At 47.4% G+C, this 27812-nt stretch overlaps 1 protein-coding gene across 1 annotated transcript in view; it reads left to right on the top strand.

Annotated features, from left to right (window-relative positions):
• Nucleotides 1-27812, top strand: part of LOC146041739 (sialic acid-binding Ig-like lectin 13) — a 147870-nt gene that overhangs the window by 32724 nt on the left and 87334 nt on the right. The window contains exon 2 of the mRNA XM_083161647.1: nucleotides 5347-5706. Coding sequence (XP_083017773.1) covers nucleotides 5347-5706 — 360 coding nt within the window. The remainder of the gene's footprint in view (nucleotides 1-5346; nucleotides 5707-27812) is intronic.

Here is a 27812-nt window from a genome sequence, read left to right as displayed (position 1 = left end):
CAAGACTAACTCGTATACAGTATATCAGAAAAGCAGGACATATGATACAACCACAAGAATATAAATAAATGTATATATCCTCAGCCCAAAGAGTTCCAATTAATTTTTTCGTTGAGGCCATCAGGAAAAATGGTCCCAAACCTAAAAATCCACTCTGACTCACGTATCAATAATTTTTTAGATCGATCACCACCCCGTAGGGATTCGGCTATATGATCGATCATAAAATATTTCAGAGAGGAGATGGAATGACCACATTGCTTGAAGCGGTGGGCCACCGGCTGGTCCACCTCTCTGCCACGCATTGACAGATTGATGGCCGACCGGTGAGCCGCCATTCTTTCTCTGAAAGTGCGGGTAGTTTGCCCCACATAATGCAGCCCACAGGGACAGACAATAATGTAGACCACATGAGACATCCTACAGGTGAGAACCTGTCTAATGTCATACATTTTAGACCCATGTGGGTGCTTGAATTGTTTACATACAATGAGATGCTTACAAGTTTCACACGGAACGCAACTATAGCACCCAGGTGCTTTTGTGTAGGTGTTAGGAGGTCTGGGAATACCCCTGCCAGTGATATCAGCTTTCACAAGGCGATCCCTAAGATTAGGGCCCCTGCAAAAGGCTGTACTGTACATCTTTGCCCGTGGCTGCATGTCATGGCATAGCATATAGCAGCAAAGAGCGTGCATATACATGTCACCACTACAGTGCCAGATTAAGCCTTCGGGGGGCCCGGGGCACTTTAGATAGGGGGGCCCCCTTGCACTTGTCATTACTGGCCGCAAATTGCATGGGGGAATATTACACTGTCAAAACACAGAGTAAAGGCAGTATAAACTTGGTCAATGGGTAACTTCAGGGGATATACTGTATATATATATATATATATATATATATATATATATATATATATATACACACACACACACATAATACATACATACATACATACATACATACCACATGAAAACTCACTGCACATCTGTTCCGTGCTCAGTAAATTACCTTCCCTGTCTGTTGTAGTGCTAGGTGTTCTTTTGTGAAAGTGAAAGTGACAGGCCAGCAGCAGCCGGAAACGAGCAGGAAGCAGCAACCAGGAGCAGTGGCGTAACTTCAAATATCACGCCCCCCCGCCAAAAGGTTTCTGGTGCCCCCCCCCCGCCACCCGCCACCCATATACTTACTAACTCAGCGATGCGGGTGGGAGCCGGGATGTAATCGGTGCGGGTGGGAGCTGGGATGTATGTCAGCGCTGCGGTGGTCCTGGCTCCTGTCCTGGCTTCATTCTGATATGAAGAACGGACAATCACAAAATGTCCACCCCCATACAGCAGACAGTTTCAGAGAACTGTCTAGTATATGGGTGCGGACATTTTATGATGGTCCGTCTTCATAGGCTCAGAATGAAGTCAGGACGGGAGCCGGAACCACCAGCTGACAGGTAAAGCTGCGGGGGATGGGGGAGGGGCATTACAATAGCACCGCAAGCCCCCCGGCGCCCGCTTTTACACTGCGCCTCCCCGCGACCGCGGAGGCTGCAGTGCTATTGTTACGCCACTGGCCAGGAGCCAGGACAGCAGGACTGAGAATGAGAGAAGTCCGCACCTGAAAGCAGGATCTGGAGCAGTGAAAGGTTAAATGAGCCTCATGCAGAAGAGGGATTGGTTTTGCACTTGCGCTGCTGAGTCTAGATTGGTAACCTGTGAACCACACTAAACAAAAGTACACCTGGACACACTGTAAATATCACATTTAGAATTTTATATATGAAAAAGACACAGTAATAAAATTACATACTGTACATACATATAGGTAAATTAAAAAAGGCAGATATAATAAAATAATTTGTAACTTCTCACTGTACTTAATTATCATATGAGACAAGCGCTTGAATAGGGCAATAATAATAGCCAATTCCAATGAGGTCACGAAATACCAAGTAAGGGATAAATTCCAGGAGCAATGTAGAATTAATAGTGAGTTAGATCAGCCAAAGTGTTAGTAGCGGGGGTCAGTTTGTTAGATGGTTTGGGGAGGGTACTATCCAGAGCAATCACTTGGGAATTCATATATGTATGTATGTAATTTTATTACTGTGTCTTTTTCATATATAAAATTCTAAATGTGATATTTACAGTGTGTCCAGGTGTCCTTTTGTTCAGTGTGGTTCACAAGTTACCAATCTAGACTCAGCAGCGCAAGTGCAAAACCAATCTTTCTTGTAATCTCTAAGTGAGTTACCAGCAGACTCACCTGCACCTGCTGCAGCTGCCAATCTAGAGTTTTATAAACCTCCTGGTATTTTACATTTGCCTTTAAAATCTAACTTTATTAAGCGCCAGGTCCTGCGGACGGGGGAGGAGCCTAAAAACCCTCCTACGTCCACAGATTTGTTTCATTCAGAAGAGGGTTGTGTGGATTTCAGATTAGGTGGGGGGGGGGGGGGGGTGGGGGGGGGGGGTGGGGGGCGTGGCAGAAATATCAATGGCCCAAGATTTCTGTTGCCAGCCCTGCCTGCAACACTGATATACAAGGACACTTTTGTATATGCACAATGGGTTTCTATTAGAGCTGTGTGCGGACACCGATGGTTTGGTTTGGTTTTTGGTTCGTCTAAAAATCATTACAAACAATAAGCAATCCTTTTGATTAAAAATCAAAATTCTAAAACCACAGGGAGGTCCAAGCTGAGACTTGGTTTGGATCAGAACTCCTCACGAGATCTGGAACAGGTTTTGGTTAGGTACAGAGCCACAAAAATCAGATGGATTTAGAACTTGGCTTGAATTGGAGAACTGACCCGCACATCTCTGGTTTCTTATACCATATTTAAGAACTGACACACGACACAAATCACTGTTACATATCTCCAACTAATCCTGATTACATCAGGATAAGCTGGCCATACATCTACAGAGTTATTGTCAGATCTGGCTGGTTGAAACAACATCCGGTTAATGGATGGGAGCAAATGACAGTTGACCATTTGCTTCAAAATGCTGGAAAACTGACAAACTGTCATTCAGATATTACCAGGTTTTTGTTCTAACCAGCCAGATCTGACAATCAGTCTGTAGACGTATGGCCAGCTTTAGTACATCTACTCAGGGGTGTAACTATAGCACCGCAGCCCCCGCCACCGCGAGGGGGCGCTGTGCATGTAGGGGCGCCGGGGGGCTGCGGTGCTATAGTTACACCCCCCCCCCAATCCCCCGCAGACTTATGTATCTCGCTGGTCCCGGCGGCTCCGTTCTTCTGATGAGGACCACCACAAAATGGCCGCCCCCATATAGCACACTGTTCTCTGAAACTGTCTCCTGTATGGGGGCGGCCTTTTTGTGGTGGTCCTCAGCAGAAGAACGGAGCCGCCGGGACCAGCGCGATAGGTAAGACTGCGGGGGAGGGGGTTAGCATGGGCGGCAGGGCGGCAGGGGGGTGCTTGACGGGGCGCCGGCAGGGGGTGAGTATGGGCGCCCCCCCCTAACGGCAGGGGGGCCCATAAAACGTAGCTATGCCACTGCATCTACTTGAACAGTCCTGCTGTTGTATCAGTGGTTTGCAGTGTAGGGTAGGTGGGGGGTTTTGGTGATCATTGAATACATGCTGGGAGGGAGGTGGGGACTGCCAAGCTGCCTGTGGTCCCTGTGTCAGGCTATGCCCCCTTCACCAGAGGCCATGCCCACTCACCTCATAGCTCAGCCTTCTTTTCAGGCTGCCTGCGCCTCTGGTGCTACAGGTCCTGATTTTAACAGGCTCAAAGCTTGGAGGTATGCAGTCATACCACAACTGGCTGTGGAGCTACAAGTCCCAGACTTTTATATAGTCTTGTCTCTGTCTCCTTTGGCTCTGCATGGAGGCACTTCATTCCATCTTGGACCTACAGGAGAGTCACACCTGCTCTAGGGTGGCAGAGAGAGTGGGACTCTCCTGTAGGTTACATTAGGCTTCCTCTGTCTCAGTGGTTCCCAACCTCGGTCGTCAAATACCCCACACAGTGCATGTTTTGCAGGTCTCCACACAGAATCACTAGTGAAATAATTAGCTCCACCTGTGGAACTTCTAAAATGTCTCAATGAGTAATGAGTGCACCTGGAAACCATGAACTGTTGGGGTACTTGAGGACCGAGGTTGGGAACTACTGCTGTAACTCCTTCCATGTGCTGCTGGTTGTGGAAGCTTTCGAGTCATGGCACCTGCTGTTAGCTGACTATTCCATAGCTCTTGCCTCCTCTCTTCCTTTTGTAGGTTTTCTCTTATCACCAATTGCACATGTGCCCAGCTCTGCATCAGAGACTCCTGGGTGCGCAGTGTTAATATGCTGCTCTCATGCCTTCAGAAGCCATAGCTGTACTGAGACAAAGCCTAAGTGACACCTTGCACCTACAGATATCACATACATAGGCATGCACACACTGAGTGTTAGGGGTACACCGGAACCCCCTAATACTGTGCACACCCTTATGAATACCTCCCTGCCGCTAGCAATACCAGCAATACCCTTTTACCAAAGACTTTTGCTTTTTAGAACTGTACTCCATTAAAAGAAGCGTCCATCAATCAAGTATGTGTGTTTTGCATTGTTACTTGTACTAGACCAGTGGTTCCCAAACTGTGTGCCGCGGCTCCCTGGGGTACCTCGGGACACTTGCAGGGGTGCCCCGAGTTGGTGGTCCAGGAACATTTCAAATTATTTATGATCAATTATTTATGGACAAAACCAGTGCTGGTGGCTGCCAGTCATAAAATATGTGTACAAACAGAAGCCAATCCTGCCCTTTACCACATAACTGAACCTAAGAATCACATATAAACACAATCTTAATTTTATATATATTATTTTGGGCCTGGGGTGCCGTGGAAAAATTCTGATACTCTAGGTTGCCGTGATTCGAAAAAGATTGGGAACCCCTGTACTAGACCATTGTCATATCCCTACATACCTGCATCATCCATATATGTGTATGACTGTATTTGCATGCACTGTTACACAGAGTAATTAAAAGAATAAAACTGAAATAGGCAGGAGATTATGTTGTGGCTGAGAGATGTTTTATATTGTAGCGAGTGCCAATAAATGATGGTAGACATGCATGATTGGCGGTGTTAGACACACCCAATGGGTGGTGTTAGACATGCTCAAAAGGTGACAACCCCCTTTAATGGTGCATGCCTTAATAAAATGTGCGGAGCACACCTATGATCACATACATACATGTTCTATTACTACGCTTCCTTTATCCTCTGTCCGCATATAAATGTCTCCCACTGTGTATATTGTGCTGTCCTGCAGTGTATTACCTCAGCATGTCAGTAATCAGTCCATTCATCTTTCCACAGGTACCACATGTCAGTATCTGCCTGGTTATTCCATCCGGCTGAGTCCTAGTGTCACTGTAGAGGAGGGTCTGTGTGTCACCATCCCCTGTACTTTTACTACTGACCAGCGGAGAACATTCACACGTTCCACAGGATACTGGAGAAGAAGTGACCATGTGACTGTAGCCTCTAATGATAGATATACTCCTGGGGTAAAACCAAACTTCCGTCTGACCGGACATCCGGATACTGGAGACTGCACGCTGACAATAACTGAGGCCAGGAAAGGAGATACCGGGAGGTATTATTTCAGGTTTGAAGAATCTCCACGCAGTACAGTCAGATATAACTATAACCCCCCGGTATATGTGACAGTTACAGGTGAGCATTGATTATGTTTACCCTCTGGGCAAATTTTACTAAGAATACGACTATTTCTCAGTCATATTCGTACTTTGTATATGATTGAATGCGACTGTTATCGGTGGAGTATTTCATTTACACATTCGGATTCCGGAGCTTAATGTACAAAGATGTCGTATTTTGAGATTCATATTTTTTTATGTCGTATGGAGTCGTATTTTTTTTTTTTTGGAGTATTTTTTTACAACTTGTACTAGAATACACCTAGTATACGTTCGTATTTTGAAATACGACTTTATAGTAAATTTCAAAATTACATTGTAGTAGTGTTAAATTCAAAGCATATTCTTTTGATAGCGTATTAATTCGTATTTATATAAAAATATGAATAGGTCCGGCTTGTTAAGGTCGTAAAAAACAAAATACTGACGTTATTTCACATTAATAACTTAAAAAATATTAATGAGATGGGTAGGGGGGTTGGGAACGGGTAGGGTAGGAGGAGATGGGCAGCTGGGTATGGACAAAAGATGGAAGGCTTGGCATGGGCAGGAGTATATGGGAGGCTGGGTATGAGCAGGAGGAGATGGGAGGCTGGGTATAAGCAGGAGATGGGAGGCTGGGTATGGGCAGTAGATGGGAGGCTGGGTATGAGCAGGATGTGATGGGTGGGGGGGGGGGGTTGGGAAGGGGCCGGGTAAGAGGAGATGAGCAGCTGTGTATGGACAGGAGATGGAAGGCTTGGCATCGGTAGGAGTATATGGGTGGCTAGGTATGAGCAGGAGGAGATGGGAGGCTGGGTATAAGCAGGAGATGGGAGGCTGGGTATGGGCAGTAGATGGGAGGCTGGGTATGAGCAGGATGTGATGGGTGGGGGGGGGGGGTTGGGAAGGGGCCGGGTAAGAGGAGATGAGCAGCTGTGTATGGACAGGAGATGGAAGGCTTGGCATCGGTAGGAGTATATGGGTGGCTAGGTATGAGCAGGAGGATATGGGAGTCTGGGTATGAGCAGGAGGAGATGAGAAGCTGGGTATAAGCAGGAGATGGGAGCCTGGGCATGGGCACGAGGAGATGGGAGGTTGGGTATGGGCAGGAGATGGGAGGCTGGTATGGGAAAGAGATTGGAGGCTGTGTATGAGCAGGATGAGATGGGTAGGGGGTTGAAAAGGGGCAGGGTAGGAGGAGATGGGCAGCTGTGTATGGACAGGAGATGGAAGGTTTGGCATCGGTAGGAGTATATGGGAGGCTGGGTATGAGCAGGAGGTGATGAGAGCCTGGGTATGAGCAGGATGTGATGGGTAGGGGGATTGGGAAGGGGAAGGGGAGGAGGAGATGGGCAGCTGGGTATGGACAGGAGATGGAAGGCTGGGCATGGGCAGGAGGATATGGGAGGCTGGGTATGGTCAGAAGGCGATGGGAGGTTAGGTATGGGCAGGAGGAGAGTCAGTGCCATATTTGAAATGGCTGAGAGTACCTGATGCTACTGCTGTATGGTGCTCTGCCTCCTGCTCCTCTAATGCAGAGCGGCTGCTGCTCCGAACTAGCACCCATTCCAAAGTGCTGTGCAGGCGCAGCCTAACTGACTGATCGTACGATGATCGGTGGATAGGTGTGGGGGCGTGGCTGTGATGTCACTCTACCTGTCCCACCCATTATTCCGCCTATACCCAGCCTCCAATCTCCTCCTGCCCATACCCAGCTTCCTATCTCCTGCCTATACCCAGCCTCCCATCTCCTCTTGCCCATACCCAGCCTCCCATCTCCTCTTGCCCATACCCAGCCTCCCATCTGCTTTTGCCAATACTCATCCTCCCATCTCCTCCTGCTATAGCCAGCCTCCCATCTCCTGCTTATACACAGCCTCCCATCTCCTGCTTATACCCAGTCTCCCATCTCCTCCTGCTCATACCCAGCCTCCCATATCCTCCTGCAAATGCAAAGCCTTCCATCTCTTTTCCAAACCCAGGTGCCCATCTACTCCTACCCTGTCCCTTTCCAACCCCCCTACTCATCTCATCCTGTTCATACCCACCCTCCCATCTCCTCCTGCCCATGCCCAGCTTCCCATCTCCTCCTAAATGTTGATGGGGGTGTCTGTAACAAAAATTGGTGCTTCCTTGGTGTCAAACACCTTTTTGGATGAAAAAAAAGGAGAGAAAATGAAAAAAAGGGAATGAGAAATGAAAAAAAAAATGTGTAGTATGGACTCCCCTGTGTCATTTTCTCTTGTTGAATTTGGATTCTTTCCTTTTCTTTTTGTGTTGTGATTTTTTTCTCTCCAGTCCAGGGTTTGTATTACTGTGTGAGTTTGTTTTCTTATATATATATTTCACTGGTTTGTTAAGCACGTCTTACTTGAGGCATACCTAACTTACAGGATACACAGTAAGATAACATATATAGCGGTTTCTTAAAAAATCACATATGGGTGGTGTACCCGTACTCACGATGGTATGATTTGTGGGTCCTCTCATAAAGGTATCTTATTCCACGATATAGATGTATAAAAATATTTATTAATGTAATTTCCAAAAAACATATACATGATAAAAATAAAGTGGGAAATAGGAGGTGTCCTGCACTTACACACAGGTTGGATCCGGACCGCACTGGTGTCATGCACACTGTGTCAGGACCCGGGGCTCCGTGGACGCACCTACTGGCAGTGGTGCGGTGGCCACATGGACGCCCCAGACCTCTGCTACATACAGGAGCCGTGGGATGGGTCGGGGGAACAGCCGCACGGCAGAGACATCCTCCGCAGCTTCCGGGCGCCGGGCGTCGGGGGTTGCTAGGCAACCAGCCCGGCGCGCTGCTTCCGGCGGTAGTGACAGAGTTCCCAGCGCGTTGCCAGGCAACGGCAGACGCCGGGCGATTCAAACCTAAGTCCTGACTGTTTTTAAGCAGTCAGGACACCGGACGCTTGGCGCCCTTTTCTCCGTGCGCCTATCACCTTTTGAGAGGCTTGGCTCTGGTGCCTCTCTTTCATTGGTCCCGCTCTCCTTATCAGCGGTCTGAGAATGTTCTCAGACGCCGGTGATAGTTTCCTGTTGCTTGCGGGTCAGCTGTCTCTGTTACAGACAGCCATCTCTGGTGAACACTCGGCAGTCCCCACGCGGTCCGGACACCCACATCCCTTACACCCTCCTGGGTGCCGTGAGTTATCCTGGGCTACCGCCGAGTAGCATTATTACTCTTTTGTGTGCCCTGTTGGAGGTGGGCCTTGTTCCTCCTTATTGGTTGTTTATGGAACCCTATATGTTAGTTGTGGGGTCACAACTCTCATTAGTGGTATATTGGTCTCACAGGTATTTTTGGGACTAGGATCACTTATGTGTCGCGACGGTGTCGCAATATTACGTTGCCTGGTTATTTGGGCTTTGATATCTTTGCTTTATATTGTTTGGGATACCCCGAGGGATCCGGCCATAGTTCCCGGATTAGTTCATCATCCCAGGTTCCTGGGGGCCTCTGCCTTAGGGCAAGTTAGGTTTTATCCCCTTGTTCTCTTCTAGCTTTGGTGGTCGCGTTGTCTCCTCTCAAGACCAGGTGGCATCGGGGTTGGAGCCTGACTAACGGGCTCCTTCGAACGCGGCTATTATTGGCGAAGCCTAGTACCGCACGCGTCCGCCAAAGCTATTCAGAAACAACGGAGGTAGGGGTGGCAGGAGGGGCCCCAGGAACCTAACACACTGGTCACACTACGGGTCTTACCTTCTTCTCTACCTCTTAAAAGAATGTGTCACTCTTCTCAGACCAACATGTTTTGGGACTTTCTGTCCCTTTTTTTTAAGGCGAGTGGGTGTCACATCCTGAGCACACATTTATACTATTTATCTGGCAGTTCTACTTCCGGGTCCAGGTCTTTCCGGACTTCCGGTTTAATTTTTATTTAAAAAAAACTGTAGTAAATGTCTCCCAAAATGACTAGAAGGGTTAATGTACTGCAGTATACAGTATACAGAGTTCAAATGTGAAAATCTAATTCTCTCTGCACAAGTTACATCTGCCCCACCCGCAGTGCACATGGTTTTGTCCATCTAAGAAGGATTTTGTCAGAAAGAATGGACTAGAATAACCCCCTATGTGTTCGTTTGATATATAAACCTGCTTGCACAAGACCCCTGGAGTGACACGTTTATTCTTCTACGTATTGCATTCCTTCTCGTTGGCACCCGGGGCAATTTGCCTTTTGGAAACTAGAGTGCCGGTTCGTTTGTTTGTTCTATATATATAGAGAAGACCTGCTACAATATAGAGACAAAACCAAAGATCGAGGAGAAAAAATATTCTGCCCCTTCATCACAAAATATAACACAGCTGAAAAAGAAATTAAGAAAATCTTGTATAAACATTACCATGTACTAAAACTGGACCCAGTATTATCAGAACACCTGCCAAACACTCCAGATGTGATTTTCAAGAAGGCTCAAACCGTAAAATCAAGTATTGCAAGAAGCTGCCCTGAGAAAGTCCCTGAAAATCGCCCAGTGCAGATGTTTGTAGGGATCACGGGCTCTTTTCAGTGTGGACACTGTAAAATCTGCCCACAAATGGAAAAAGGTGCGAAAAGTTTTATGGGCAAGGATGGAAAGATATTTAAGATCAAAAGCATAATAAATTGCATGTCTACCTTCATTGTCTATATGGCCACCTGCCCATGTGGGCTCAGCTATATAGGCAAAACTAAACGGCCACTTAAAATAAGGATGCTGGAGCATAGTAGAAATATTAAAAATAAATTAACAAATCACAGCCTGCCCAGACATTTCCTAAAGTATCATAACAATGACCCAAGCCTCTTGAAAATAAAGGGACTGGAGCATGTGGCGGCCAATAAAAGAGGAGGTGACCGCGAGAAACACCTGACTAAACGCGAGACATACTGGATTATAACTCTGAACACTCTGATACCCTATGGTCTGAACGAGAACTATGAGATCACCCCGTTCATACAAGATGCCTAATCACCTATCATAAATAAATCATAAATAATCTCTATCTAGATATACCAATTATTCTCTATTAAATATCATGACAAGAAATATATGCATCGATAGTAAGAAAAACATCAATAATCTGATGCATATACTATACAGATATTAATAATATAAAGACATCACTATAATGTTTAGGGGGAGCTAGAATATTCTGAAAGTCTCTAGCTATGTTGGTATAATTGCTGCTACTCTTGAATATTTGTGTGTATATATATATATATATATATATATATATATATATATATATATATATATATATATATATATATATTGTATATCAATCCCCAGATAGAACAGTCCAATCCAGAGACAGACAGGTCCAGCACACCTCAGCATGTCACATGCAGTAAAATCATTTAATGAAGCAAATAAGCAGTACAGGGTTTCATTATACTTAGCATATCCGTGGCAGTAGCTGAAGACAGCAGTATAATTTTATATCCACAGGCATAGCCCTGACGGGCCGTTTCATCATGGGGATGCCCTATGATGAAGGTGGTTGGACACCGAAACGGCCCGTCAGGGCTATGCCTGTGGATATAAAATTATACTGCTGTCTTCAGCTACTGCCACGGATATGCTAAGTATAATGAAACCCTGTACTGCTTATTTGCTTCATTAAATGATTTTACTGCATGTGACATGCTGAGGTGTGCTGGACCTGTCTGTCTCTAGATTGGACTGTTCTATCTGGGGATTGATATACAATATTGATTTATCGTCCTGGCACCCTGATTGATACCTCTACTAGGAGTGTGCGTTTCTTCCCTACACCCTATATATATATATATATATATATATATATATATATATATGTATATATATTTTTTTTTTTTTTGCGTTATTCTTTGCTCTTTATTCTCTAATTTTTATTCTCTAATGTCCACTATTAGTATATATATATTTTTCTGTTTCGATATATATACATATATATTCCTATTAAACATCCCATCACCTTACTTGCCATCCTTTATCATGTGAAACCTTAAGCATTTCGTAACTTATCACTATAACACCTGAAATAATGACTCGGAGACTTGGGTTTGGCAGAAGTTGTTAACTGATTTATTAATCGGAATTTTTTTTAATCTAATTTGATTATTTTAATTGAATTAATTTGATTAATGGTGGCCAAGAAAGAACGGCTACTAACTCAAACTCCACCCCAACTACCCACGTGACTATCCTAACTCAACATAGCGGTATCCATCTCACCCCACTGCATGAACTACCCACCCAGCCGGGTGGGGGTCACTGACCCCGACACGGGTGTTACAGTGACAGGCCTAAATCAACTAGAGGTGAGAGCACCGAAACAAACCATATACACAAGATCAATAACTAATGTAAACTTATTTTTATTAAAAACCTGCCGTTCTTTCCCGCCAAAGCGAGGCATCTAAAAAGATGCCCCGCACCGCCACCACTCAAAATACTGACTCAATACCTAAAAACAGATCCTCCAGAAATATAAACAGGCCCTCATCACCTAGGTGAACGCCATCCGGTCTAAAGAGGTGCTGGTATCCAAATCTTATCCTATCGTGGGAGACTACTGCCCCCCCAGTAACCAGCACGTATCTTGCTACAGCTGCGTTCAGCTTCTTCCTGGCCTCGTCGATCGCCCTAGGATTACTAACCCCCCTCCATGTCAACCTGGGAACTACAAAAGACCAGACAATGGTGCAGCCAGGCCAAGATGTAATGATGGCAGCCAGATCACTTAAGATCAAATTCCTGAGCTCCAATTGGGGCAACTTTCCAAGGTCATTACCCCCTAAATGAAGCGCTAGCACCCGGGGCCACCCGTAGTTGCGGACGTTCCTCATAAGGAAGGCCCGAAGTGCCAACCACGACATACCCCGAACTCCAAGCCATCTGATCGACCCGGAGCAAGCACAGTAGGGGCCCCTGCCTGAGCCAGCTAATCTGGCCGCCCAATGAATAAAAGAGTGGCCGACTACCCACACCTGGAGCCTATCGAATCCCAGACCTAAAAGGAAGAGATATAAAAATGTTGGGGTTAGGATTGGTTCGGTTAACAGGCCTATTTACATATAAGGGGGATCTGCCAAAAGAAAAAAAAAATTTGAAACTTTAAACTAAGGCACAAGTAATGGTGCCTAAAACATGCTCCAATCACGATTGGAGCCATCCAAGAAACAATAGGGAAGCGACAAACAGGGTAGGGCAAGGTGGTGGAAGGTAGGGAATGAGGGGTGTACTCGGCCGGAGAAAAACGCGAACCTGCTGAGGGACTCTTAATTGGACTATAGCCGAATTGATAGCAACAGATTCAGTCCGTCAGGTCAGGCAAAAAAGCGACAAAACTCCGGACGCTGGCCCAACAGCAGAGCGTAGATAAGCCCCGAGTAGGGTGGACATAGGGTAGGGGAAACAAATGACCATCCATCACACCAGACAGATAGACAAAACAGACGCAGCAGCGCTCAGGGCAGGAGATGGGGCCTAATATACTTTCTATAGCTCGCTGAGCGCCATCTTCCTAAGGATTTAATGTCAGCTACTGACCAGCCAGCCGTGGCTGCCGCGGTAGCGGCGCCAATGCGAAATGAATGAGTGCCAAAATCGCCCGGAGACAGCCCCAAACGCACCAAGCAGCGGTCCAGCATCCATCTGAACTGATAAACCGTCATGGGCGTACCATCATAGTGTAGGAGCCAAGAGCGCCCTGCCTGCGGTCTCACTTGTATATAAAGGGACGCCAATGCCACTGGGCACTCCAACTCCGGGACGACCGGGCACATGGAGGACCATCTGCCCCTGGCTGACTGGTCGGTCTTGGACCGCCTAATCCTAAACCACAGCGCTCCCCCCTCTAGCCTAATGTCAGAACCTAGCAAGACAGCATCCCTGGCCTTCCCGGTCGCAACCAACTCCGATATCCTAAATGCCCCGTGAAAAGCCATGGAGAACGCCAGTCTAAACAGCACTGTCTCAAACGCTGAACTAGCGCAATGCTCAACCTCTTTCAGGAGAGCTGAAAGAAGAGAGGCATCAATAGGCCGACGGCAGTCAGGGGGAGGCGGGGCCACTCGGGACCAGCCCTTCATGGCCCTGGTTATCAGGAAACCCTTAGTGAAATCTGGCCGACCCTTAAGCCTAGTGAAGAAAGAAATGCCCGCTAGATAGCGCGCAGCTACCGCCCTAGACTTTCCTGCGCTGTATAGGGACCAAATAAATGATAGCAAACCCTGTTGACCCCGCCTACCTGGCTGCGCATTCCCTCCAGAGAAAGCCTCCCACTCTGTCCAGGCCTGCCGATAAATCCTCAGGGTAGCGGGGGCCAATGATACCGCTAACCCCTCCAGTCCGGCCCGATCACCTGCCAAACATAAGAGGGGCAGGGTACCCCCACAACATCAGTCTGTGGAGCCAACTCTCTGAAACGCTGCCACTGGCAGCGGGAAAGTGCATCCGCTATCTCATTCTCGACACCTGGTACATGCTGAGCCCGGAATGAAATGTTACATCTCAAACACTGCAAGGAGAGCTGCGCCAGAACCCGCAGAACTAAGAGAGACTTGGCCTTCTGGTTGTTGATCGCATGCACAGCGCTAAAGTTGTCGCACCAGAAGAGCACGCTCTTGTTAGCCAGTCTCGTCCCCCATATCTCGATTGCGACCATAATGGGGAACAGTTCCAGCAACAACAGGTCTCTGGTGAGCCCGGCCGTGGCCCACTCCTTGGGCCACGTCCCGGTGCACCAATGTCCCGCCAGGAAACAGCCGAAGCCTGTTGACCCAGCGGAATCCGTGAACAGCTGCAGCTCCGTGTTGGCCATGACCGGGGAGAGCCACAACCGCACCCCATTGAAATCCTCCACAAAATGAGGACCATACCGACAAGTCGCGCCGGATTTCGGACGACAAGCGAACCAGGTGGTGCGGTCTGCTCACCCCAGCCGTGGCCCGCTCTAATTTCCTGCAGAAAAGCCTACCCATGGGGATAACCTTGCATGCAAAATTAAGCTGTCCTAGAACTGACTGGGCTTGGCGCAAAGTAATCTTACTCCTCCCACTGCACAGCTGAATTGCTTCGCTAAGTTTAAGGACCTTGTCCTGCGGCAAGCAACAAAGACCCCTTACGGTGTCTATTTGAATGCCCAAAAACGACAGACAAGTGCACGGGCCCTCAGTCTTGTCGTCAGCAATAGGGACGCCAAAGTGTCGAAAGAGTGTCTGGACCTTAGACAGAAGGCTTGCGCAGCGGTCGGAACCTGAAGGACCCACAAACAGGAAGTCATCGAGGTAGTGAGCGAGCCCGCTCTCACCCGATGATCTTTCCACACACCAATGCAAGAAGGTACTGAACCTCTCGAAAAATGCACAGGATACTGAGCACCCCATCGGCAAGCATTTGTCGATGAAATACTCCTCTCCTATGCGGAAGCCCATGAACCTGAATGCATTGGGGTGCAACGGAAGCAACCGGAAAGCCGATTCCAAATCTATCTTAGCCATGAGTGCCCCCCGTCCAAACGACCGTACCATTGCCAGGGCATCGTCAAATGACTGGTAAGTCACCGAACAACATTCCTCTGGAATAGCGTCATTGACGGAGAACCCCGCTGGGTAAGATAGATGCTGAATGAGGCGGTACTTCCCCGGGGCCTTCTTAGGGACAACTCCAACCGGTGAGATCACCAGGTTATCCAATGGGGGCCGGGAAAAAGGGCCGGCCATGCGACCCAATTGAATCTCCTTGTCCACCTTCTCCCTCAGCACCTCGGGGAGGGAGAGGGCAGATTGTAGGTTCCTATAGGAACCCCCCCCGTACCTCCCCACGAATTGGTAAACTAAAACCTTCACTAAAACCTTCAAAAAGGAAATCCGCAACCTCCCTATTCGGGTACCGCTGAAGCCACTCAGCCATGGCTTCCACCCTTATTGGCGTATGTGCCCTAGCGAGGATTTCCATTTTCCCCTGACCTAGGGGCAGGGGCTGGACCCGCCCCTCTAGCGGGGCGGGTTCCCCGAAAGCAGTGCACGGCAGGGTGATTGCCTGAGCAGTTGATGCATATGTGCCGAAAACGGCACCGCTGCCCCAATTGGCAGGACGAATTGTTGAAGGCGTAGCACTTGCCCTTAGAAGCCCCCACAGCCGCCGGCCTATTCCCTGTGGGAAAACGCCGTGGCTGCGAGTTATCCAACCCCGGGCGCAAGGGGGGGGAGTGGGTATGGTGGCAGGCCCTGCGGGCGTGGCGGAGGCCTCCGCCGCGTCCGAGCGAACCCTCGTGAGCCCCATCCAGATTTCTACATCCTTGCAGCCCATGTCTAGAATGAATAGGCAATCCTGCTTCTTCCTGAACTGCTCATCATATGTGCGCCATGCGGTCCCCCCATAAGTACGCTGCATCTCATGAATCATATGAAGATATCGGATTATGTTAATGTGTTCGTCCGGCCGATCCTCTAAGTAGCAGGCTGCAAAAACGCAGAACCCTGCCAGCCAGTTGTCGTAGGACCGGTATGCTTCCGATCCGACGCCATCTTTCTCCTTGGCTGCCTTAAATGCCTTTTTTGAGTCCTCGGTCAGACTGAACACATCGACATAATCCCCCTTATGAATCTTGATCCTACAGCTCTCGCGCAGCCCCCGCAGCACTGCCGTGTAGTCGCAATGAACGACCCCAGGCTGGTTACGCCTTTTCCTCTCTCTGCGCGATATCTTAGCCCTATGCTTGCGCTTCCTACCCCGTGCTTGTCTCCCCGCCTCCTTCTTGGTGTACTTAGCGGCCCGTTTACGCGCCCTGGTCGCACTACCCGCGTCTGAGCCCCCTGCGGAGGACGATGAGGAAGAAGAGGAGTGGCTGCTATGGGACCCCGCTGAGGAATCAACAAAAGAATCTCCGCCGGTCCCTGAGGACCCCTCACCTGCCGACTCAGTTGGCTCAGCCCATGTATCATCATCCACTGCGTCGTCATCCAAGTTGTCGGCATCGTCACCTTCGTCCATCTCATCCGCAACGTCCTCGAATTCGGAGAGGGAGGGGTACAGTGGCCCGGCTGGGTGTGTGCCCATGCCCCGGGCCCTCCGGCGGCCTTGAGCTGCAGTAGGAACCCCCTCAGCTGAGGACCCCCTGCCTTCCATGACAGCAACTGCGCTGCCCATGTCCCTAAACGCCTGCATAAATTGAGAGCACCCAGGGATGGGTTCCCGGGGAGAACTGGAGGCCCCCCTCCTCCCCCTGCGCCCCCCCCCCCCCCCCCGTGGGCATGCTGTCTGCTAAGGGCGCAAGGGCTCCTGCCACTGAGGACAGTGCTGCAGAAAGTATTGAGGGATCAAAAGCTGGTGCTGGGGATTCAGTGCCTTGTCGGCGGCCCTGACCTGTGCCAGCCCTGCTGCCCGAACCTGAAGCCCTCCGGCTGCTATAAGCAGCCCCTTCCCTGCTGCTGCGCCGCCCACCGCCCTCCTGCGGCAGGGCAGCTATTTGCCTGTGCTGCGTATTGGGTCGTCCTCCTCTGGCGCTAATCGCCCCCCTGCTGGCCTGGCGTCCCCCGCGTCTGCTGGGCTGCCCACCCTCACCGCTGGCAGCCGTATCCCTCCTGGCGGCCCCCCGTCCACGAGGGTGACTGCCGGACCGGGAGGCTCCTGCGGGAGGCGCAGTGCTAGCCCTGGCGTGTGTCCCGCTGGCGCCCCTGCCCCCTGCATTCCTGTGGCTCCCAGGCACCGCGCCAGTGCTTTGTGCCCGGCTGGATGATCGCGGCAATCCGGGATCCGCCCCCCCGCGCCGCGTCATCGCCCCGCGCCGACCGCCTGCTGCCCCCGAGTAGGCCGCACAGGCTCCACGGGCGCGATGCCCGCATCAGTCTGCGCTTGCGCTCGGGAGCGGCGGCCGGGCGCTGAGACGGGAGCAGCTGGGGCCGGGTCAGGGATGCCAGCTCCGCCATTATCTTCGCTGTCCGGCCTGAAGCGTGCAGGCTGCCGAGCGGAACGCCGCGGCCGTGCACCGGGGGAGCGGGACATGGCGCCCTCCTTCTTCTATAAAAAGCCTACACTGACTGCAGGTATTACCTTTTCTTTATGCTGATTACCCTCACTAACGCAGCTAAGCTTGGCAGCAGGAGCTCGCAGACACGTCCTCACTGTCCAATTTCAGCAGGAAGAAGAGGACTCCTCCTCCACTTCCTGCCCCTATAGTAGAAAATAACCTCAGCCAAACCCACCCCCTCTATTGGATCCCCTAGTCACATGCTATTCAGTGTGACGAAGGTGGGGGATGTTTAACCCACTACATGCCTATGCAGGCATTACGTTATTCTTATAAAAATTTCTTATATATATGTATTTTTTATATCTCATTTTTAGTTGATATAACTCTGTTATGTTTAATATTGTATGCGCTAATTGTATGCGCTAATTGAAAACACTATGAAGGTTTTCTAATGTAACACAGATGAGCACCTAACACGGCGTCTGTTATATTTTATCTTATTTTATATGACTATCTTACATTGTACGTTTGCACATGCTAATATGCTTTTAACTATGTAACTCTGACAAATTGTAACATCGTGCAGTGTGGTTGAGTGACGCTACCACACCTTCACCAGCCCATTCATTCAGAAGTACAATGGGGGCGGCACCTGCATGCTATGCAACTATATGCTAATGCGGGGATGCTGATTGGACCCCTTGTCCTCTTATACTATGCCACAACGTCACGTCAGCCACCCCACTGACGAAGTCTCTGACGAAACGCGTAGGGGCGTGGCTGATGTGACGTGCTTTCCAATCCCTGGCGTTCAGTACACGCTGACAGCCTGCTTGCAGCGAACAGAGACGCCGGCTTCCTTTGTCCTGCCCAGCAGCCCAGCTGAGAGGTCCCGTGAGTTATTCCATCACACTGCAACGGTGACCTTATTCCATCCTGTGTATGCTGTTTATGCCAGAGGGGATTATTTTGTGAATCTAGTGGTACCCAGTCCACTCCAGTGGATTAACTTGGTACGAGTTATAACAATCGGAGCTCTTCCGTTTTATTGAATTTAAAAAAAATAAAACAACGATATTGCACTATTGGGCGCCCCCCTTGTCCCCCTTTTTTTTTGTTATATATATATATATATATATATATATATATATATATATATATATATATATATATATATATATATATATATATAGGAGACGGGGCGGCACTCCAAAAAAGCACAAGTCCCAGCGGGGATGCAATGAAGAACAGCGGTGCCCTCCGTAGCTTGGCTCCGGTATGGAGACAAGAATGTACAGCGTGGGGAGGACGGTGGCACTCGCAATGAAGGAATAAACACACAGAGGCAGTAGTATCCCAACGTTTCGTGGCCGTGTCGCCACTTTATCAAGGTGCCGTTTTTATGGCACCCCCCACGCTATATATATATATATATATATATATATATATATATATATATATATATATATATAGCAGACGAGTAGCTGGCACTCTCCTCTCAAAGCTTCAATTGCCGGGGTGCCTTGTATGCAGGGTATACAGCAGGACGTTTCTTGCCGGCACTCCACGGTCTTGGCTTAATCAAATGAAAAGAATTTTCAAACGGACACAACTGGCTTCATGCAACGTTTCGGGATCCTTTAATCACATCCCGTCATCAGGCAGTGTACATACAATTTTACACACAATCACTGACCTTTTTATCCTGAAGTGAGCCTCCGTTTTCCCGCGCCGGACCTCCGAGACTTCCGCATCCGCCCCCATCCGTGACGCCTGTCGCGTGCGTCGCTGGGTTGGTTGCCAGGGAGACGCATCACCACGCGTCATTCACCTCATTGCCCGGCTCCAATGTCCACCTCTAGCACTTACTTCCGCCCAATGCGAAGCGTCATCGGTTGCCTGGGTGACGCTACTCACGTATCCTATCTCCTATACGTCACACGGCTCCAATTCCGCTTCCAGCAAGTGCGTGCATACACGTCGTTGGTTATCTGCGTTGCCATGGAGATCCGGCCGCTGGTTTCTGGAGGAGAACATATACAGTGCATTACTTCTACAGTGTTGATTTCTTAGTGCACTATTCATCATTAGAAAGTGAAATTACTTAAAGAGCCTGAACTGTATGTCCAGACAAATAAGGGTATACATTAAATCAATCTCATATACCATATCTTAAAGTGCTTAATATAGTCCAGTAAATAAACTATAATACAAAAAATATTAAAAACTATTAATATATGAGAACCTTGATAAGACATATTCACATAACTCATTATAAGTCTATGCTAATGATGACAGGTACCTTCACTCTTTTAACTGTAATGTACACTAAAAAAGAATTCATATATCATAAACAAACATTTAGATTCAGGTGCTCATTTAGTCCTTTGGGTCTGACTGTATCCAAAAGGTGGATCCATTTGTATTCCAACCTCAGCAACCTTTTGTTTCTATCACCCCCTCTGTTGTCATCTACAATTTGATCAATGATCATATGCTTAAATGTAGCCATTGAATGTCTGGCCTCTGCATAGTGTCTGGCTACCGGCTGTTCGGATGTTTTACCACCCAATGCAGACCGGATCGACATCCTATGCATCGCCATTCTTTCTTTAAAAGAACGCTTTGTCTTCCCCACGTAACAAAGGCCACACGGGCACTTGATCAAATATATAACATGGGTACTGCTACATGTCAGGGGGTATTTGATTTCATATTTTTTCCCAGTGTGAGGGTGATTAAAAAATTGGCCCACTATCATGTGGCCACAGGTGGTACATCCTAAACAGGTATAGCACCCACTTCTTCTCTTCTGTACCCCTCTTAATGATTGTAATTGCTCTGTCACATCAGGCTTCACCAACCAGTCCCTTACACTCTTCCCTCTTTTATAGCAGGGCATAACTCTGCTATTTTTTAAACTTTTTAGTTTCCTTTCTTGCTGTATTATGGGCCATAACTCTTTGGTATAGTGTCGAATATCATTGTGTGCTAGGTTAAATTTCTGAACCCATCTCACTACGTTTTCTGTTTTTTGGGGGGGTTTGGTCTTTAAGGTCTCAGTTCTAGTCACACTCTCTGCTTTTGCCCTGGCCTTTTTCACAGCTTGGGGTTTGTATCCCCTCTCTTCAAATTTGCGTTCCATAGTGTCAAGGCTCTCACCAAGATCTGCCACATCACTGGTGATCCTCTTGACACGCAGGAACTGCGAGTAAGGAAGACTGTTTATGGTGGTCCTTGGGTGACAACTGTCTGCCCTAAGGATTGTATTCCTGTCTGTGGGTTTTACAAACACATTAGTTTTGATTTTCTTATCAATTACTGTAATGTTTACATCCAAGAATGTCACAGTTTCCAAGCTTAAAGAGTATGTAAATTTAATGGTACTGTCTTTTTTATTGATGTTATCCATGAGTACTATGAACTCATCATAAGTACCCCTCCAAAAAAGTATGACGTCATCGATAAATCTCTTGTAAAAGAGTATTTTATCTCTGACATCTCTTGTGAAGAAAAAAGCTGTCTCTGTGACATCCATAAATGCGTTTGCATATGTAGGAGCTACATGGGATCCCATGGCTACTCCTGCCCTCTGCAGGTAGTAGCTACCATCATAATAAAAGTAATTGCGGTGCAATACCAAATACAACAATTTCATAAAAAAATCGAGTTCAGGGCCTTCATACCTGGGGTTACCACTCAATAGCGACCTGACAGCCGTCAATCCCTCCATATGAGGTATATTTGTGTACAGGCTGGAGATATCTAAAGTACACAGCCAAGTATTCTCTGGTATATCTCCAAGCTCCTGCAGGAGCACTAACAGCTGTGTGGTATCCTTCAGATATGTTCCTCCAGCTTGTACACATGGTTGCAAGAAAAAATCACAGTATTTGGAGACATTGTCAAAAAGAGACTCTCTAGCGGAAATTATAGGTCTCCCCGGTGGATCCACCATGCTTTTGTGGATCTTGGGGAGACAGTACAAAATAGGGACCCTCGGAGAATCCACCATGAGGTATAACTTGGTGTCTTTATCGATAGTTCCCTTAGCTGCTGCATTCTCCAAGACCGCATCAACCTCCAACTTGAAGTTGGTGGTGGGATCTTTACTTAATTTTTCATAAGTTTCTACAGATGCTAGTTGCCTGTAAACCTCTGCACTGTATTTCTCAGTGTCCATGGCAACTACCCCCCCCCCCCCCTTTGTCCGCAGCTCTGTAAACCACGTCTTGATACCGGCTCATATTCTTAAGTGCTGCCCATTCCTCCTTGGTCATGTTGTTATGATAGGGCTCAGAGTCTTTCTGTTTGACTTCAACTTGTACATCCAAGGCTTTCATAAAGCTAAGTATGGCCGTATTTTTTGTGTGGGGGTCAAAATTTGACTTTCTTTTAAATTTGGATCCAATTTCCACTTCCTTCAGTTGTGGTTGAGCTTGGTCGAAATATTCTTTAATTTTCAAATGTCTCATCAGGCGATACTGGTCTACTTTCCAGTCAAAGCTGTTGAAATGTGTTGTAGGTACATAACCCAGGCCTTTGTTTAACACAGATAATTCGGTCTCGGTGAAGGTCCTGCTGGACAGATTGTAAACTACATCCTTTTGCGGCCCCTTCCTCTGCTCTTTACATCGCTTCCACTGGCCGCCTCGCCTCGTCCCGCCACTCCCGCACCTCTCCCGGCGCGGGTCTTTACCCCTAAAGGGGGCAGCTGTTTGCCTCTCCCTCTGGTGGCACTGGTACTGGCTTCTTCACCGGATGAAGTTTCTACTTCACTCGTAGATCGATCTGTACGGTTATCTTTACGATTATATCTCCTGGGATTTGATGACCATGACTTGGTGTTGGTTTGGCCTGATAGCCAATGGTAAACTCTGGATTCCGCATAGTCTCTATTTACAGCCTCAAATTTTTGCCTCTTAAAGGCTGTTAATTCCTTCTTATAATCTATAATCTGTTTATTCAACTTCTCCAACATCTGGGCCCCTGAGTCTTGTGAAAGGGTAACCTGATGTACATTCTGCAAATCTGTGATTTTTGTACGCATCACTGTCAGCTCTCGGGCTGATTCCTCTATTACTAATGTAATCAAGTCTAATGAGCACTTGTTGAGTACTGCCACCCATCTTCGGACAAATTCTTTGCTATAGCGACCAATTGTGGGGGAGTTCTTCACTCTAAACCCCCTAGGGATCTTCCGTTCTCTCACATACTCTGAGAGTGTTACTCCATGTAGGAGAAAGTCCACCTCTTTTTTCTTATATTTCAGAAGTAGGTTGTATATCTCATCTGGTGAGCTGTCTCCCACTCCATCCATGAGTCTCTCTTTAAATAGATGGGATTCTCTCTCACTATCTGAGATACTGAGTAGTTCCCCGGTCGGCATGTCTAGCCAGTTGAATCCTCCTGTTTCATCCATATTCATTAGAGTATAAGGTGACACTGTCTGTCAAATCACCTCATATGTTGCTGCTTTTTAATGCAAGGGCTGTGCTGTTCAGCACAGACAAGGTGTTGTTCAAGCAGCTATACCTGTAGACACTGTCCTGTATGTATCTGCTTCAGGATTATAATGTCCAGGGGTGCACACGCTGTAAATAGAGACAGTTCTTTTCAGAGCTTCCCCATATGTAGCAGACGAGTAGCTGGCACTCTCCTCTCAAAGCTTCAATTGCCGGGGTGCCTTGTATGCAGGGTATACAGCAGGACGTTTCTTACCGGCACTCCACGGTCTTGGCTTAATCAAATGAAAAGAATTTTCAAACGGACACAACTGGCTTCATGCAACGTTTCGGGATCCTTTAATCACATCCCGTCATCAGGCAGTGTACATACAATTTTACACACAATCACTGACCTTTTTATCCTGAAGTGAGCCTCCGTTTTCCCGCGCTGGACCTCCGAGACTTCCGCATCCGCCCCCATCCGTGACGCCTGTCGCGTGCGTCGCTGGGTTGGTTGCCAGGGAGACGCATCACCACGCGTCATTCACCTCATTGCCCGGCTCCAATCTCCACCTCTAGCACTTACTTCCGCCCAATGCGAAGCGTCATCGGTTTACCTGGGTGACGCTACTCACGTATCCTATCTCCTATACGTCACACGGCTCCAATTCCGCTTCCAGCAAGTGCGTGCATACACGTCGTTGGTTATCTGCGTTGCCATGGAGATCCGGCCGCTGGTTTCTGGAGGAGAACATATACAGTGCATTACTTCTACAGTGTTGATTTCTTAGTGCACTATTCATTCATCTTTTTTAGTGTACATTACAGTTAAAAGAGTGAAGGTACCTGTCATCATTAGCATAGACTTATAATGAGTTATGTGAATATGTCTTATCAAGGTTCTCATATATTAATAGTTTTTAATATTTATTGTATTATAGTTTATTTACTGCACTATATTAAGCACTTTAAGATATGGTATATGAGATTGATTTAATGTATACCCTTATTTGTCTGGACATACAGTTCAGGCTCTTTAAGTAATTTCACTTTCTAATGATGAATAGTGCACTAAGAAATCAACACTGTAGAAGTAATGCACTGTATATGTTCTCCTCCAGAAACCAGCGGCCGGATCTCCATGGCAACGCAGATAACCAACGACGTGTATGCACGCACTTGCTGGAAGCGGAATTGGAGCCGTGTGACGTATAGGAGATAGGATACGTGAGTAGCGTCACCCAGGCAACCGATGACGCTTCGCATTGGGCGGAAGTAAGTGCTAGAGGTGGAGATTGGAGCCGGGCAATGAGGTGAATGACGCGTGGTGATGCGTCTCCCTGGCAACCAACCCAGCAACGCACGCGACAGGCGTCACGGATGGGGGCGGATGCGGAAGTCTCGGAGGTCCGGCGCGGGAAAACGGAGGCTCACTTCAGGATAAAAAGGTCAGTGATTGTGTGTAAAATTGTATGTACACTGCCTGATGACGGGATGTGATTAAAGGATCCCGAAACGTTGCATGAAGCCAGTTGTGTCCGTTTGAAAATTCTTTTCATTTGATTAAGCCAAGACCGTGGAGTGCCGGTAAGAAATGTCCTGCTGTATACCCTGCATACAAGGCACCCCGGCAATTGAAGCTTTGAGAGGAGAGTGCCAGCTACTCGTCTGCTACATATGGGGAAGCTCTGAAAAGAACTGTCTCTATTTACAGCGTGTGCACCCCTGGACATTATAATCCTGAAGCAGATACATACAGGACAGTGTCTACAGGTATAGCTGCTTGAACAACACCTTGTCTGTGCTGAACAGCACAGCCCTTGCATTAAAAAGCAGCAACATATGAGGTGATTTGACAGACAGTGTCACCTTATACTCGAATGAATATGGATGAAACAGGAGGATTCAACTGGCTAGACATGCCGAGTGGGGAACTACTCAGTATCTCAGATAGTGAGAGAGAATCCCATCTATTTAAAGAGAGACTCATGGATGGAGTGGGAGACAGCTCACCAGATGAGATATACAACCTACTTCTGAAATATAAGAAAAAAGAGGTGGACTTTCTCCTACATGGAGTAACACTCTCAGAGTATGTGAGAGAACGGAAGATCCCTAGGGGGTTTAGAGTGAAGAACTCCCCACAATTGGTCGCTATAACAAAGAATTTGTCCGAAGATGGGTGGCAGTACTCAACAAGTGCTCGTTAGACTTGATTACATTAGTAATAGAGGAATCAGCCCGAGAGCTGACAGTGATGCGTACAAAAATCACAGATTTGAAGAATGTACATCAGGTTACCCTTTCACAAGACTCAGGGGCCCAGATGTTGGAGAAGTTGAATAAACAGATTATAGATTATAAGAAGGAATTAACAGCCTTTAAGAGGCAAAAATTTGAGGCTGTAAATAGAGACTATGCGGAATCCAGAGTTTACCATTGGCTATCAGGCCAAACCAACACCAAGTCATGGTCATCAAATCCCAGGAGATATAATCGTAAAGATAACCGTACAGATCGATCTACGAGTGAAGTAGAAACTTCATCCGGTGAAGAAGCCAGTACCAGTGCCACCAGAGGGAGAGGCAAACAGCTGCCCCCTTTAGGGGTAAAGACCCGCGCCGGGAGAGGTGCGGAAGTGGCCGGACGAGGCGAGGCGGCCAGTGGAAGCGATGTAAAGAGCAGAGGAAGGGGCCGCAAAAGGATGTAGTTTACAATCTGTCCAGCAGGACCTTCACCGAGACCGAATTATCTGTGTTAAACAAAGGCCTGGGTTATGTACCTACAACACATTTCAACAGCTTTGACTGGAAAGTAGACCAGTATCGCCTGATGAGACATTTGAAAATTAAAGAATATTTCGACCAAGCTCAACCACAACTGAAGGAAGTGGAAATTGGATCCAAATTTAAAAGAAAGTCAAATTTTGACCCCCACACAAAAAATACGGCCATACTTAGCTTTATGAAAGCCTTGGATGTACAAGTTGAAGTCAAACAGAAAGACTCTGAGCCCTATCATAACAACATGACCAAGGAGGAATGGGCAGCACTTAAGAATATGAGCCGGTATCAAGACGTGGTTTACAGAGCTGCGGACAAAGGGGGGGGGGGGGATAGTTGCCATGGACACTGAGAAATACAGTGCAGAGGTTTACAGGCAACTAGCATCTGTAGAAACTTATGAAAAATTAAGTAAAGATCCCACCACCAACTTCAAGTTGGAGGTTGATGCGGTCTTGGAGAATGCAGCAGCTAAGGGAACTATCGATAAAGACACCAAGTTATACCTCATGGTGGATTCTCGAGGGTCCCTATTTTGTACTGTCTCCCCAAGATCCACAAAAGCATGGTGGATCCACCGGGGAGACCTATAATTTCCGCTAGAGAGTCTCTTTTTGACAATGTCTCCAAATACTGTGATTTTTTCTTGCAACCATGTGTACAAGCTGGAGGAACATATCTGAAGGATACCACACAGCTGTTAGTGCTCCTGCAGGAGCTTGGAGATATACCAGAGAATACTTGGCTGTGTACTTTAGATATCTCCAGCCTGTACACAAATATACCTCATATGGAGGGATTGACGGCTGTCAGGTCGCTATTGAGTGGTAACCCCAGGTATGAAGGCCCTGAACTCGATTTTTTTATGAAATTGTTGTATTTGGTATTGCACCGCAATTACTTTTATTATGATGGTAGCTACTACCTGCAGAGGGCAGGAGTAGCCATGGGATCCCATGTAGCTCCTACATATGCAAACGCATTTATGGATGTCACAGAGACAGCTTTTTTCTTCACAAGAGATGTCAGAGATAAAATACTCTTTTACAAGAGATTTATCGATGACGTCATACTTTTTTGGAGGGGTACTTATGATGAGTTCATAGTACTCATGGATAACATCAATAAAAAGACAGTACCATTAAATTTACATACTCTTTAAGCTTGGAAACTGTGACATTCTTGGATGTAAACATTACAGTAATTGATAAGAAAATCAAAACTAATGTGTTTGTAAAACCCACAGACAGGAATACAATCCTTAGGGCAGACAGTTGTCACCCAAGGACCACCATAAACAGTCTTCCTTACTCGCAGTTCCTGCGTGTCAAGAGGATCACCAGTGATGTGGCAGATCTTGGTGAGAGCCTTGACACTATGGAACGCAAATTTGAAGAGAGGGGATACAAACCCCAAGCTGTGAAAAGGCCAGGGCAAAAGCAGAGAGTGTGACTAGAACTGAGACCTTAAAGACCAAACCCCCCAAAAAAACAGAAAACGTAGTGAGATGGGTTCAGAAATTTAACCTAGCACACAATGATATTCGACACTATACCAAAGAGTTATGGCCCATAATACAGCAAGAAAGGAAACTAAAAAGTTTAAAAAATAGCAGAGTTATGCCCTGCTATAAAAGAGGGAAGAGTGTAAGGGACTGGTTGGTGAAGCCTGATGTGACAGAGCAATTACAATCATTAAGAGGGGTACAGAAGAGAAGAAGTGGGTGCTATACTGTTTAGGATGTACCACCTGTGGCCACATGATAGTGGGCCAATTTTTTAATCACCCTCACACTGGGAAAAAATATGAAATCAAATACCCCCTGACATGTAGCAGTACCCATGTTATATATTTGATCAAGTGCCCGTGTGGCCTTTGTTACGTGGGGAAGACAAAGCGTTCTTTTAAAGAAAGAATGGCGATGCATAGGATGTCA

The sequence above is a fragment of the Crinia signifera genome, chromosome 19, assembly GCF_055691185.1.
Source record: "Crinia signifera chromosome 19, ASM5569118v1, whole genome shotgun sequence".
Classification (NCBI taxonomy): domain Eukaryota; kingdom Metazoa; phylum Chordata; class Amphibia; order Anura; family Myobatrachidae; genus Crinia; species Crinia signifera.
The sequence above is the reverse complement of the archived record's forward strand: the minus strand, read 5'-3'. Positions and strand labels throughout refer to the sequence as shown.